Source organism: Urocitellus parryii, chromosome 3 (genome assembly GCF_045843805.1).
Source record: "Urocitellus parryii isolate mUroPar1 chromosome 3, mUroPar1.hap1, whole genome shotgun sequence".
NCBI lineage: Eukaryota > Metazoa > Chordata > Mammalia > Rodentia > Sciuridae > Urocitellus > Urocitellus parryii.
This window is the reverse complement of record NC_135533.1, coordinates 99,627,405-99,641,238: the sequence shown is the minus strand read 5'-3', so window position 1 is coordinate 99,641,238 and position 13,834 is coordinate 99,627,405. Positions and strand designations below refer to the sequence as shown.

The 13,834-nt window shown below is 38.8% G+C and overlaps 1 protein-coding gene across 1 annotated transcript in view; it reads right to left on the bottom strand.

Moving 5' to 3' along the window:
* Hecw1 (HECT, C2 and WW domain containing E3 ubiquitin protein ligase 1) overlaps window positions 1-13,834 on the bottom strand; it is a 287,449-nt gene that overhangs the window by 225,177 nt on the left and 48,438 nt on the right. The window contains exon 2 of the mRNA XM_026410640.2: window positions 4,499-4,823. Coding sequence (XP_026266425.2) covers window positions 4,499-4,823 — 325 coding nt within the window. The remainder of the gene's footprint in view (window positions 1-4,498; window positions 4,824-13,834) is intronic.

The following is a 13,834-nucleotide window of genomic DNA, read 5'->3' as shown; positions in this document are numbered from 1 at the left end:
AATCTCACACAGGGAGAGAAACCCAGAAGATTTGAAAGAGAGTGTACATTCCCAGGCATAATCTATCAGCAACCTTCAATAATGCAATTTCAGAGAATTTTAAATTTTAATTTTTGTTATCTCTTGATAGGTAGAATTTTGAATGCATAAATGCATTCTACTTTCATTATGTTTTAAATTAATGAAAAAATTCTAGCATGGAATTAGGGTAGTATGGTGTAATAATGAATGTGATTTATTAAAAATGTGATTAATAAGAGATATTTTTGCACATTATGAACATATTATGCCTACTTTACCTATTCGATTATATTTTCCTGATTTTAATTGCATATTTATTTCATATTTAAACAGCTTTCATAAGGGCTACTTCCAGTGGAGTAAAAGGAATGGATCTTTCTAAAAACTTATATTCTTAAAAAGAGTTTTATGATGCTAGATCTTAAAATATTAAATGTAAAGAGGTAAAAATATTTGTGTATATACTTTCTCATTAATTAATATTACATTAATATAACATTCTAATGATTAGAAATATATATTGTATCCATCACATTATGTCTTCTAAACCAATTATACTACCTTATTCCCTTAGTGTGAGTAAGAGTCAGGTATTGCTGAATCTTTAACCCTAAGTATAAACAAATGAATAATTAGGTTTTATTTGTGAACATCAAGTAGGCACTACTGGGTGAACAATTGTAAAACTATTTACTAGAGGTACTGATTTCCAACATATCTGTCCCTATGCACTTGTTTTTGACCAAATGATAAGCTTTTACACATTTACTAACCCTTAAAACATCATTCTTCAGGTCCCTAATGGTTAGGTCAGAAGCTTTTGTTGATAATGAACAACTATAACAATGTTCATATAAGGGCCAAGTCTAGGCTGAAGAAGCCTAGAAATTAGAGCTATTTGCTACAGTGCATTCAGAGAATAAAGCTACTTGACAAGACCAACCAAGAATTGTATACTGGTTGCCAGGAAATAAATGCATGTTATCTCACTGATCCTGAGAAGCAAGCTCCATTTTGGAGATAAGGAACCTATTATAATTTGGATCTGGAGTATCCCTTGAAAAGTTCATGTTCAAAAGCATGGATACCTAATGTAGCAAGGGTCAGAAGTGGGGCTTTTAGGCAATGGCAGAATCATGAGGACTTTGACCACATCTGTGGATTGATCCATTTGATGAAATAACCCATGGATAGTTGAATGAATTACTGGGAGATAGGACCTAATTGGAGAAAGCAGATCACTGGGGGCATGCCCTGGAAGGGTTATCTTTTCCCTGTCCCCTTTCTCCCTTTCTCTCTCTCTCTCTCTCTCTCTCTCTCTCTCTCTCTCTCTCTCTCTCTCTCTCTCTCTCTCTCTTTCTCTCAGCAGTTTTCATCTGCCACACCCTTCTGCCACAATGTTTCTGCCTTAGAGCCAGATGACCAAGGACTGAACTTCTGAAACCATTAGCCAAAATAAATCTTTCCTCCTCTCAGTTGTTCTTATCAGGTGTTTTGGTTACAGCAATGAAAAACTGACTTACAAAACCTGTGGCTTAGATTATAGTTTCTGACTGAGGTTTTACATCTGGCCAGAGGCAGAGTGTGATTCTAAACCAGAGTGACCTACCTATTACTGATATCCCAAGACCTTTCTCCATTCTATGCCATTAAGAGAGAATCATGTATTGTTCTCATTTAACTCTGTAAATGAATTCTATTTCACTTTATAATCATGGTAATGCTAATGTTACCATACCATTTCTGGGTTCCTATGGTCCTGGTTAAGGACAGTATTGGAGATTTTGTGAGAGCGTCATTGAGTAGGACCATACCTCACCCTATACATCATGATATCTTTACCCTCTTATGACAGAAGAAAATTATGTTTGTTTGGAGAGTACTAGAGGTCACAAAATGCTGAAGGCATTACTTGGCCTTACTTGGACATTTTGATGGCTCACTGATGTGGAATGGCCCATACCAGATGTTGCACCAGAATGCCAACATGCTCCCATTGTTAGTGTAAGTTCTGCTGCCAGGGAGGCAGCTGTATGGCCATAGGAGCCATTCAATTGGCAGCTCCTCATTTGGAAATGACAGATTAAATGAAATTACCATCCCTAAATTTCTGGATCTGTACCCATGACTTGAGCTTTGGCGAGGCACTGCAAATCTGGAAGATAAATTGCTAAAGACTCACAAATTATAAACTTTTAAGATTCACAGATAATTTGGATGGGAAAATCATTTTTGAAGTGTTCTGCTACTGAAAGTGTTGGCATTCTGCATTAAATAACTTCACAGTTATGTATGTGTAGCTACTATGAGAATAACAAACTGTCAGAATAAGATTCCAAGATGATGAGTTGTGGTTACTTTTGGCTCAGTCAAAATGTCATGTTAACACCAGATCTTATTCATTCACAGAGTTTCGTGATACTTGATGTGGCTGACAGCCCCTTCCTTTTCCCAGTATCCTCACAGGACAAGAGTGTCCTGTGTGGTGTGAGCTCCTAGTGGTCCTTCCTTTTCACCCTCTTCCATTTCTTTTAGAGTTTCTTCTCTGCCTCTCCCTTATCCCCTTTCTCTGACAGGGACTTTCTAGTGCTTTTTCCACACACAATCCACAAGGTAGCTTATCTACTCCCAGGCTAATCTAAAGCTGTAACATGAATCTATGATTGAGCTGCAGAACCATTCGTTTATTCGCTGTGGATGATGGAACCTCATTTGTCCCATAAACAGTAAATTCCACACTGAGCTCATTATCTTCTCCCCAAACATGATCCTTTTCCAGTTGTTCCCTAACTTGAGGAATGGTGTCAATACTCACCAGCTGTAGGAAGGTACCTTTGTAAATCGTTGATTCAAAACTCTGTGTGTGTGTGTGTGTGTGTGTGTGTGTATACACTCACACACAAAAACCTAATTGCTTCAGCTGTTAAACAAGTCACATTCCAAATTAAAATGAGGGTGGGTGGGAGGGGGAACTTTGAGAAAATTAAAGTTTGCAGGCCAGTCTCAAGGGGGCAACAATATTTAACCAAGCTGATTAGAGCCCCATGATATTACAAGCTGAGTCTGCCAAATTGGGGTGTTTGTGAAAGACACTAGAAAGCTGGTGAAATTTCTACATTTTTAAATGTTAATAATTAATCAAATTTAAAACAAAACCATGTAGACTAAACAAAATATGCTTGGTGGGCTGTGAGTTTACAATGTCTTTCCTAGAATGATCTGTCTGCTTTCATTTAAGAACTCATTTTTAAAAACATTAAATTCTCACTGTTTGGAAGTCCAAGTTATGTTTCTTCATCTTTACATTAATATGTTTGTTGTAAATACACTAACCAAGCTGACGGCAGAAACTTTAAGAGGACCAAATATATTTTTCTGACAGATAAGATTCCCTTAATTTTACCATAATAATGGCCCAGGTTGTAAGTTACTCATAACAATTACTTCCTATGCTATTTGATGATGTTATATCTGGAGTTGTGCACCTGAGTATGTAAATGATGTACTATGCCAACTGAATGCAGAAGGCCTGGCCTCTATTGACCTGGTGTTGGATCTGTTGATTCTTGTGTCCCCCCCCACCCAAAAAATTTACACATTGGCTTATGTATAATCATATCAATTTCTACCATACCCGCTTTCTTTCTCATAAAAGAAAAATACATTTTTCATGTAATGTATTTTCGTAATTTCAGATTTGCAAGATTTTATTTCAAAACTAATTAATGAGAATGGTGAAACTTTTATAAAGTAGTTGCTTCAATGTCCAATTTATTTGTAAAATTTAGTTTGTCTGTACAGACTTGAGAAAATTCACATTAAAAAAAGTCTTCTCATGGACTTTCAATTTTGGAACATTGACAGTTTTGAGTATAAAACTTTACCTAAGGTAAATGAAGTCAACTTTCTCCAGCACCATAACTGTATGTACAATCCCAGCATGTCTTCTGAATACAAAGCAGTAGGAATTTTGAAGGTCATGATGAAATGATTGTGTTAGGAAGAAAAATACAATTACCTGCACTTAGATGTGTGTGCACTGGTGGGGTAATGGTGTTACTATGGTCTTATAAGAACACATGGCTTTTGATATTCATTTATTCACAACTTGAAGAGTTTCTGTAGTTTCAAGTGGCAATGATGTTTGTTTTTAACCATGACACAACCTGCTACGTCACGATTTTCTTTCATTGAATAGAGATGGCAACAGTGCCTTATCATGCGGTCTGCAGAAAAATAAGGCAATGCCCTGGTGGTCTCCAGTGTGGTAGACTCTGATGTATAACTCAGTTGTGTGTCTAAATGATATTGTAGATTTTAGAAAACATTAAAGTACCTATAAAAGCAAATTATGAATGATATCCTGTTGAACACTGAAACCACATACATAAGATCATTATTTCGGTGGCACCTTGTCAGTGGGCCTGGGTAAGTCAGTGTTTCCCTCAAGCTGGGCTGAAGGTGATCATCTACTCACCAATGAGGTACATGCCAATCCAGTCTCCAGCGTCCACTTCCTCCTTAATGTCCCAGTGGATCACCAGATCCTGTGAGTGCCCTATGGAGTAGTAGGAGCTGCTAACCATGAGTGTGGAACGGCTGTCTGAGGTGACCAGGTCAGTGTCACTGGTGGAGCGGGGGATGGTCACACCATCATGAGGTCCATTCCTGATATCCATGTTGTGGAACTGGTCAGGGTTGTAGCTGTAGCGGAGTGGCTCCTTGCACCGGCGTCGGCTCTGTGAGTTTCGTGATGGAGACGCCATGGCAGCCAGGCCTAAAAACCTGTTCTGGTACAGATTCTGTGGGGACAAAGAGACAGTGCGCAGGGTCAGAATGGGCCAGCAAGTAAGTCATTGTCTTCACAGGAAATGAAGATGCAGAGGGGGGTGGGGGGATGCGGAAATGAACCGTGAGGGAGCTGCCCTCCTGGAGATTTAAAACACAACATATAGCATCTTCCTTGTGACAAAGCCTGCAGCTCTGGGTTCACACAGGGACAAGAACAGAGATACAAATGAACTAAGGTGCCTATATTTCCAGGCTCTGCTGGAGTCTATGCTTCACCCAGCTCCCTTTCTTTCAACTGATACTAGAAAGATTGGAATGCGTGTAGCATGACCTTGAGGATATGACTGTCCCCAAACGCAGTGTCATTACTTGAGTTCTCTCACACCAGTTCAATTGGATCCCATTTTGTCCTTTTTGAGGGTAAATGATGATTATCATTATTGATTGTGTCAGTGATCCCTGCAGCATTCAAGAATCTACACACAGCCCAGAATTAGAGGTGGTCCCTGCTGGGCCAGGTGGCCATTCCCCTCCATTTACTACTCTCTCACTCTACAGAATGTTTCTAGGCTGTCTGACATTTCTATTAAGGATTTCAGACATCCTAGTCATCTTTGAACATCACAATTTTCAAAAAAAATTCAATCTCAGAGGACTGTCTCCTTTGGAGGCAATGGTATTGTAGAAAACATTGCGATTGATGAAGGCTGTACTTTTGTTTCTTTTTAATGTTTGCAACATTGGGTACTTAAAATGAGCTGAGCCGATAAAGCACAGTAACTTAGAAAACATCTAAGGAAGGGCATCACATGGAACTTAAGGGGTTCATTTTTGAAACAAGAAAGGGTGATTCTGATTTCATCAAAGAATACTAAAACTGAGTTTTAAATGTACATTTTTGGGATTCCTGGCTATAAGAATACATGCTATTCTACAAATAATAACATTTTTTTGTTGTCAAAAAGAAAAAATTAAAGCCAAGAAGTATTGAATCATGCTATTTAGATTATAGAGACTGGAACTTATTATGTAACATCAATCAAATGGAAGTTATTGACATTTTGTTTCCCAACCGTGAGGACAAGACCCCAGAATCAGATTATACTTCAAATTATATAAAGATATTAAACAGTAATTCAGGCCTGTACTATTTCCATCTTCCAAGACCAGGGAACTTGTGAAAAGCGCATGACCTGATTAAGCACAGTGGTGGCATTATGAATCTTGGTCCTTGATGACCAACTACATGGCTTTTTTATTCATTATTTGTGTCTCTTGTTAAGAATTCCTCTGGCTTTACTGGTGATAACCAGAGAATTACTACAGGTGGAAAAACTAGCCTCAGAAAATATCTCATCACACGATCAGGTTCATATCCCCTATTTTTTTTAATGCTTGTCTTGTCACTACAACTAGCTCTCCTGTCATCAGCACAGGCAAAGCCCAGGGAAGCATGAACCAGCCAGCCACCCACCCATCTCAGGGCTATTCTGGATAATTCAGGACAGGATTCAATAAATTGACAATCCTCCAGGGGCCTCGATAAAATCTCCAAAACAAAAAGGCTGCTGCTATAGCATAAAATTTCTCCAGTTTGCACATAATCTAAGTGCACCAATAACATCTTGTATTATTTTGGAGATTGAATACTGCTTGGAATTAAATGAAATAGTAAAATATATAATTAAGAGTTAGACCAAACCATGATCACACTGGAATGGGGTAGATGACTAAATCTATCTGAACTTCAGCCTTTCATCCATAAAAAGGTCATTGTCAGAATTTAACACATCCATGCAAATCAAGTTCTTGGCACAGTAAGAATTGAATAAATAAAAATATACCAGTACCACTGGTATTATACCAAGGATTAAGAGACTGCTTTTGCTAAAAGCACTGGCTTTTGGAAATGCAGGTGCCCAGTGGTAACTAAAAGCAAGAAAAAAAATCTTGGCATCTCTGCCTTCATTTTGTATGTTTCCTTTATTACCTTAAATTTTGGATCAGATTCCTACACAAATCTGTATGTGGACATGTTAATTACTTAAGGAGTATCTGTCTAAAAACTGGTAACACAAGGGTGATAAGCCCTAAATTTACCTAATCTCTTTCATCCCTTTTTCAAGGCTGAAGGCACTAAGATATGTTCAAGATTTTCAGGAATATCATAACCAACAGATTCTCAACTGCACACTTTCATGACATCCTGCCCTACACTCCCAGAGGTACACCTAAATGTCTCCAGTCAGTGCTCTCAACCTGACCAGAATAATGAGTCTTACAGGCAGATCAACCTGTGACAAGTTCATCTCCACTTAATGGAAACAATGACCTTATGGTGGGAGATTGGGTTGTCCCCTCAGCTGGAGCACACAGCTCATGATGGGAACCAGATTGCAATAACTACTTCTTCAGGACCTCAAAGAACCAGTCCTGAGATAATGTTCAACTGGATCATAGTTTGATCAAGACTGCTTAATTATGCATACCTCTTGTCCTCTACCCCATTTCTTCCTTTATTTAAATCTAGTGCTCATGTCAGTATCTCTCAAGACTGAGACTGATTGTCTTCCCAATATAAACTATATTGAATAAATTCCTTTTCTATTTCACTATGACCTTTTTCATTTTGATATTTGGGGCTAGTTTGTATATCTGTCAATTTGTGTTTTGGTCAGCTTTTTCATTGCTGCAATGAAAAGAACTGGCAAAAATAATTTTAGAGGAGGAAATGTTTATTTGGTGCTCATGGTTTCAGAGGTCTCAGTCCACACATGGCCCACTTCATTCCTCAGGGCCTGAGAAAAGGCAGAACATTATGGCAGAAGAGTGTGGTGGTGGAAAGCAGCTCAAGATGCGGTACTAAGAAGCAGAGAGACTTTTCCTTTCACCAAGAACAAAATGTAAGTCCCAAAGGTAAACTCCAATGACCTGCCTTCTCCAGCCACACCCAGCCTGCCTACAGATCCCACCCAGTTAATCCCTATCAGTGGATTAATACACTGACCAGGTTAAAACCCTCATAATCCAATCATTTTCCTCTAAACTTTCTTGCATTTTCTCACACATGAGCCTTTGGGGGGCACCTAATACCTAAACCATAACAACCTGATAGATTGGGATTCCCTGAAGTTACCCCCTCTCTGGCATAGGACTCCGGCAATGGTATTACTTTAGAAAGGAAGTCTAACTGATACACAGGACGTGGGAAGTCAGCCATGCTGAGCCACTGGCCAAATGTCCCTTCACATCACCACAGAGTCCTCGCACTTAAATTCATTCTGTACAGACCCTAAAGGTCACTCCTGCTCATGTCACTCTGGGGTTCCCTTACAAAATTAAAATTATAGATGTGTATGGTAAATGAGCTCTCTATGCCAACTTCCAGAGGACGCGTTCCCTTTATCTGTAACGTTTGTGATTGAGTAGGATATTTTTGCATTAGTGTTGAGGAGGCTGAAAGAATTTTTATCAACATGATTTCAATCAGGGCTTCAAAAAGATGAGAAGAGTGTTTCTTTTTTGTTAAAGACATGATTGCTGTCCACATGGTGAGAACAAAGATGTAGAGGGAAACGTTAGTGAAAGAGGATGTTTGTCAGTGATTACTGGGTTGGAATAATGGTGTTTTTCCTGGAATAAGAAAGGCAGCCTCAAATGAAGCTGTTCCTGGAAGGTCATGCTCTCTTACTGACCCTGGCAAAATATATGCTGCTACTTCAGTTTTATTAACACACGGATATAAAAACCTGGCTTTTAATATTCATTTATTCATACTTGCAAGCAGAATTTGCACTTCTTCTTCAAGGCAATGCCCTAGAACCAACTCTTTTATAGCCTCCCCTTGCATCCTGTCCTATTCCCAAGGAACAGGGCTTTCCGCTTCATGATCCACAGCACTCCCATTCCCTGAAAGGCTGCTTATTGTCTTACTGCTAGTTGGTCTTTCTCTATTTATTCTTATCAAGTTTTGTCCTGCTTATATCCCCTGTGACTGGCATAACTACTGGTTTAAAAATGCCCTTCAAACTTTAAGAGATTTTATTTTACTCAATTATATCCTTTTTTTAAATACTGAAAGTGGCTTGTAAAGATACTTAAAATTCAGAAAAACATGGTAATTTAGTAGTAAGTGGTAGAGAGAGAGAGAGAAAGAGAGAGAGAAGATAGGGTCAAAAAGTTATGTAGGAAGGAAGCTAACATAAAACTAGGTTCAATTATGTCCTAAATAGATGTTTTTGTTAAAGACTCACAACAGGTGCTTCTTTTTGTTTTAATTTTCTACCTTTATTGGTAATAAAATACTGTGATTTTAAGGTGCATAACATGATGATTTGATAAACATATCTTCTGTGAAATGATTTTCATGATCAAGTTAGTTAACACCTCTTTCATCCCAGTCTTTTAAATTTTGTCTTATTTTGTTTTGTGGTGAGAACATTTAAGTAAATTTCAGTAGTTGCTTTTTGAATACAGCAGGTGGATAGCATCCATGGCTAAACATGAATTCTTTTGTGTTCACAGTTTTCCCAGACATTCATGAATGTTCCCAGCACACACTGTAGACTTATGGGGCTGGAAAAAGGCTATTTAACTATTCTTCCTTCACATCTGAACCATGGGAGATAGATAAAGATCTGTTTCTACTTTTAAATAGCCTTGGATAAAGACCACTCTCTTTCTAGACAGTGATACCAGTGTTTTACAACCCTGCAATTCTTCCAAATCTTGAAGGCAAATCTCCTCTGACAGAAGACCTCCTTCCTCTTTTCTCTCTGAGAAAGGTGGCTCTCCCCATTCTCTGTATGAAGAGGAATTGATGGGTATCACTAATTGATGGGGCTCCTAGGTTTTTCTTCATCCCATAAAATAATTCAAGTGTCTCTTATCATTACTTACTTTTGGTGATAGGCAATATGATGCAGATAAAAGGATTACAAGATATCAGCAATTGTTCCTAGAACAATATAATTTTCCAATTTCATTGGTGGTAATTAAGGGTCCCTAGTTATTGGCTATGTTAAGCACAGATTTTAATTGACCCTGAGAAAATGGATACAATGAAAACAATCTAAACAAATTTCACAAAGAGCCCTACTTTTTAAGGAGTAGAATTCCATCTGTTGGGTTTTTTCTATTTATAGCAGAGGCTCCAACTCTTACTAGAGGAGGGTCTAGTCCATGTCTGGGTTCATGGCATCTGGAACAAAGAACTGAGCAAGACACACAGGAGAAGTAGCCAGAGGGTAGCTTTATTGAAAGTGGATATACATTCATAAAGCAGAACAGGCTGAAAGGGAGAGAATGGCAGAAGGCCCCCCAAAACCAGGAACCTAGTGGCTTGTATCTACCTTCACGGGGGGATTTCCAGAAGAGGTGCCACTCAGCCTCATTCCACTTTACTTGGTCCTATGGATGCCCAAGGTGGGTGTTCCCATGGCAATGTGTGGGTCCTATGAAGCCAGGATAGAGTTCCCATGGCAACATGGGGGCTGCCAAGCAGGTATATTTTCCTATGACCCGCCAAGTACCTCGGTATATTCAGCCAATTTGTCATTCCTAACCTCATGTCTCATAATGTTTTGTTTACATATTTTGCTCTCAAACTTAAAATAAAACATTGTAATTGTTGAAATGCTTTGAATTAAGTGATATGTGTTTGGTTTGTTGTTGTTTTTAATCTTGGAACAGGCTTTGTGTGTTTAATGTGGTTTATGATATTTGTGTGCAGTAGAGCACATTAGCAAAAACAAAACCTTCTGAAAGAAGATAGGATTTTAAAAGCAGAAAATCATCACTTGTAGGTCAAGAGCATGTTATTATGTGTAGTTTTTTTTTTTTAAGAATTGTAGGCAGACAAAAGGTTTCATGCTGTCAGTTTCTGTCTGACAAAGTCATTACCAGCTTTCTATTTAGGAATATAAGGCTGTGAGTCCATATCTAACACAAACAGAAAGCAAACCAATACATATCTAAAACAGAGAAAATAATTCTTAAAAATTGCTTTACATTGGGAAATAAAAAAATAATAATCATAAGAGAAAAACAGGCCCTGAAGGAAACTTTACTAAAGAATATAAGATGCAGTTATAAAAACTGGCATTATTTACTTGGAAGAAAGAGCATAATAGTTTTGAATCCAAGAGCAGATTTTATTTTGATCAAGTAGATGCCTGGAGCCTTTTATTTTACTGTGTTTTCAGCTCTGGTTATGTCATCATAGAGGTAATGGAACTAAAAAAAAAAATTCAGAATTTGTCTCTTTTCTCAAAGAACTTGAGAACATTTACAACAAAAGAAATGTACAATAAAATAGGGAAATACAAAATCCACAGAAGTAAAGAAGTAACAATAAGAAAGAAGATAATAATGATCATGAGCATTTATTCTAGGCAGGGGACATTGCACATTGTCTCATTAAAATCCTATTAAGTAACACTATTGTCTGGCAGTGGTAGGGAAATCAGCTCAGAACAGTTAATTAAAATTCTCAAGGTCATACACCTTGTAGCAGAAGAAGGAGTTATGGAACCTGTGTATGTGGGCACTTTTATCATTCTCAAACTCCTTCTCGAAATTATATTTCCTAACGTGGACAGACATGCTTCTTTCAGCTTCTTGGTAGTCAAAAAGATAAAAAAAAAAAAAAAAGAGGGAGTTTAGTTGTTATGATTAGAATGCTGGAATATTTTTTTTCTCTCTCCAAGTCCTTCATAAAATACTTCACATTGGACTTTCTGTAGGGAACAACATGCATGTGCTGGATAATATCTCAAGAGACTTCTCAAGAGACTTTAAAAAAATTACAAACATGGTGGAAGATTCTCATAGAAGTCTTTGACAATAACTGAGGTCATAGTATGAGTTTATCTGGGGCTGAATGAGTGGGTTTGGCTGTGCTGCCTTTTGGCCAAATTCCAATGTCTACTTGTCTTATTTCATACTTAATCCCCATAGCTCCTGCTCTCAACTCAAGGCTTGTCTTCCATCCGACATCTTCCTCCTTTCTGACTTTGATGAACAAGGAGAGCCTGAATAACATGTTCTGTATAAAATTGTCTTCCTTGTTGACTTTTTTTTTTCCCTATCAGTGTCCTAGAAGGCAGACACCAAGAGAGCTAGGTCCTTGCCTGGATCCTCTATGTCTGCATTTTCTAGTTCCCTGGCAAAAATGTGAACATTTTGTTGAATGAATGAATGAGTGTACATGTGTGGGTGATGTGTGAGTTGGGGTGCATGTGTCTCCCATGTCTCAGAGTCATGACATATAGCTAAGAGCTTATTTAGTGTTAAAAATAAGGCTTGATGCCCAGAATCCCTGAGCCCTGTTTCCTAAATTACATTGGTATGGATCAGGTGTCCAGATGGCAGGACCAGCTGAAGTCCCAGCAGAACCCCCAGAGGCTGTCCAGGAGAAGAGGAGATGGCTTGGGCTGCATGGTACAGACATAGGCCAAGACAGTTTGTCCAAATTTCCACTCACTGTCTCAGGCCTGCTGGTCTCGACGGGCTAAAATGAGAAGCCTCCTACCCAACCTGATGGCTTGCCCCTCTAGGCAGAATTGCAAGAGAATACAAAAATCATGTTGCCCACACATTTCCTCTGAGTCACCATTGTGAAGGAAACAATTTGTTAAAACAAAAAAAGAAAGAGGCTCACTTTTCTGGGAGTTGTCCCTTATCTGTCAAATAAGAAGGGAGTTTGGGGGATGAAATACAGCCCTGAGTTCCCCCTCTCCATCTCATTTCCTAAGATTTGAGTTGTTCATTTTGCGTTGCTATAATGAAATATCTGAGAATGGGTCCTTTATAAGGAGAGAGATGTGTTTGGCTCACAATTTTGGTGGCTGGTCAAAATACCATGGTTCAAGCCATCTCAGTGATGGCCCCCTTGGCTGATTCACAAGATGGCAGAGAAGTGGAGAGGGGAGTGGTGGGGTATAGAGAAGAGAGTAAGCCTGTGGAATGGTTTCCTGTTACAACAAACAGCTCTCTTGAGATTTTTACACTGTAAAACCAGAGTGAATCTTCTCATGAGGATGGAACCACCAGGACCTCATTACTTTCTCCACTTCTTAACGGTTCCACCACCCCTGCACCTCTGAGGACTGGGGACAAGCCATATTCAAATCATAGCATGCATCCTACCTACATATTTATTCCTCTGCTTGGGAACTGCTATGTGAGTGAGGTAGTAGACAGAACTAGGTTTGGTGGCTGTGAGGAGACCTTGAACCCTGTCAGATGCTAGAACTCTTCTGAGGAAGAAAATGGGAGATCACTGCCATATCACCATCTTCATCTAACTCCTCAGCTCCCAGATGTCTGTTCCTGAAACTCGGTCCTTGAATTGTGCCCCCAGCCTCTCAGCCATCTGTTGAAAAGCTTTCTTTTGTGCTGGCCATTGTCTAGAAGAATATCACAGAATTACATAAAGTAAATTGTGTGGGCTCCTTTTCTTTGAAAAAGAAATAAAATCCCACACATTACTGGCTACACGGGAACATTAGGTGAAGGAAATTTTAATAAGGAATTCAGAGAATATCGAAGCCAGAGAATATTCACATCAGAAGTCATGACTTAAAGCAAGAGACTTGTTAAAATGATAGACATATTTTTTAAAGAAAACATAAAGCTTTATCATCCGTGAAAAAAAATATATAGCAATAGGTTTAAGAGAGTTGACCAACCCCTCTCTGTCCTGTGGATGGTGGCAGTGAGGAAGTCTTTGTTCCTTGTGTCTCATGAGCTGTTCTTACTCATATGGGAGAGAAGCAAGCAGGAGTCTCAACTGGGTCTCACTGGGCATGTTGTATATATTTTTTGCTGTTTTTGGTCAAGTCTGGGAATTTTTTTTTGTGCAACTCTGGGTCATTCGGATGCTAAAAGTGTTTAACATTTGGATGTTAAAAGTGTTTAACTGTGAAGTTTTTGAAATCTGGGCAGTTTGCATGTTCGGAGCACTGAGTAGGGAGCAGTGGGTACAGGAAAGGAAAGGTAAAGGCAGGGGGGCCTCCCCATG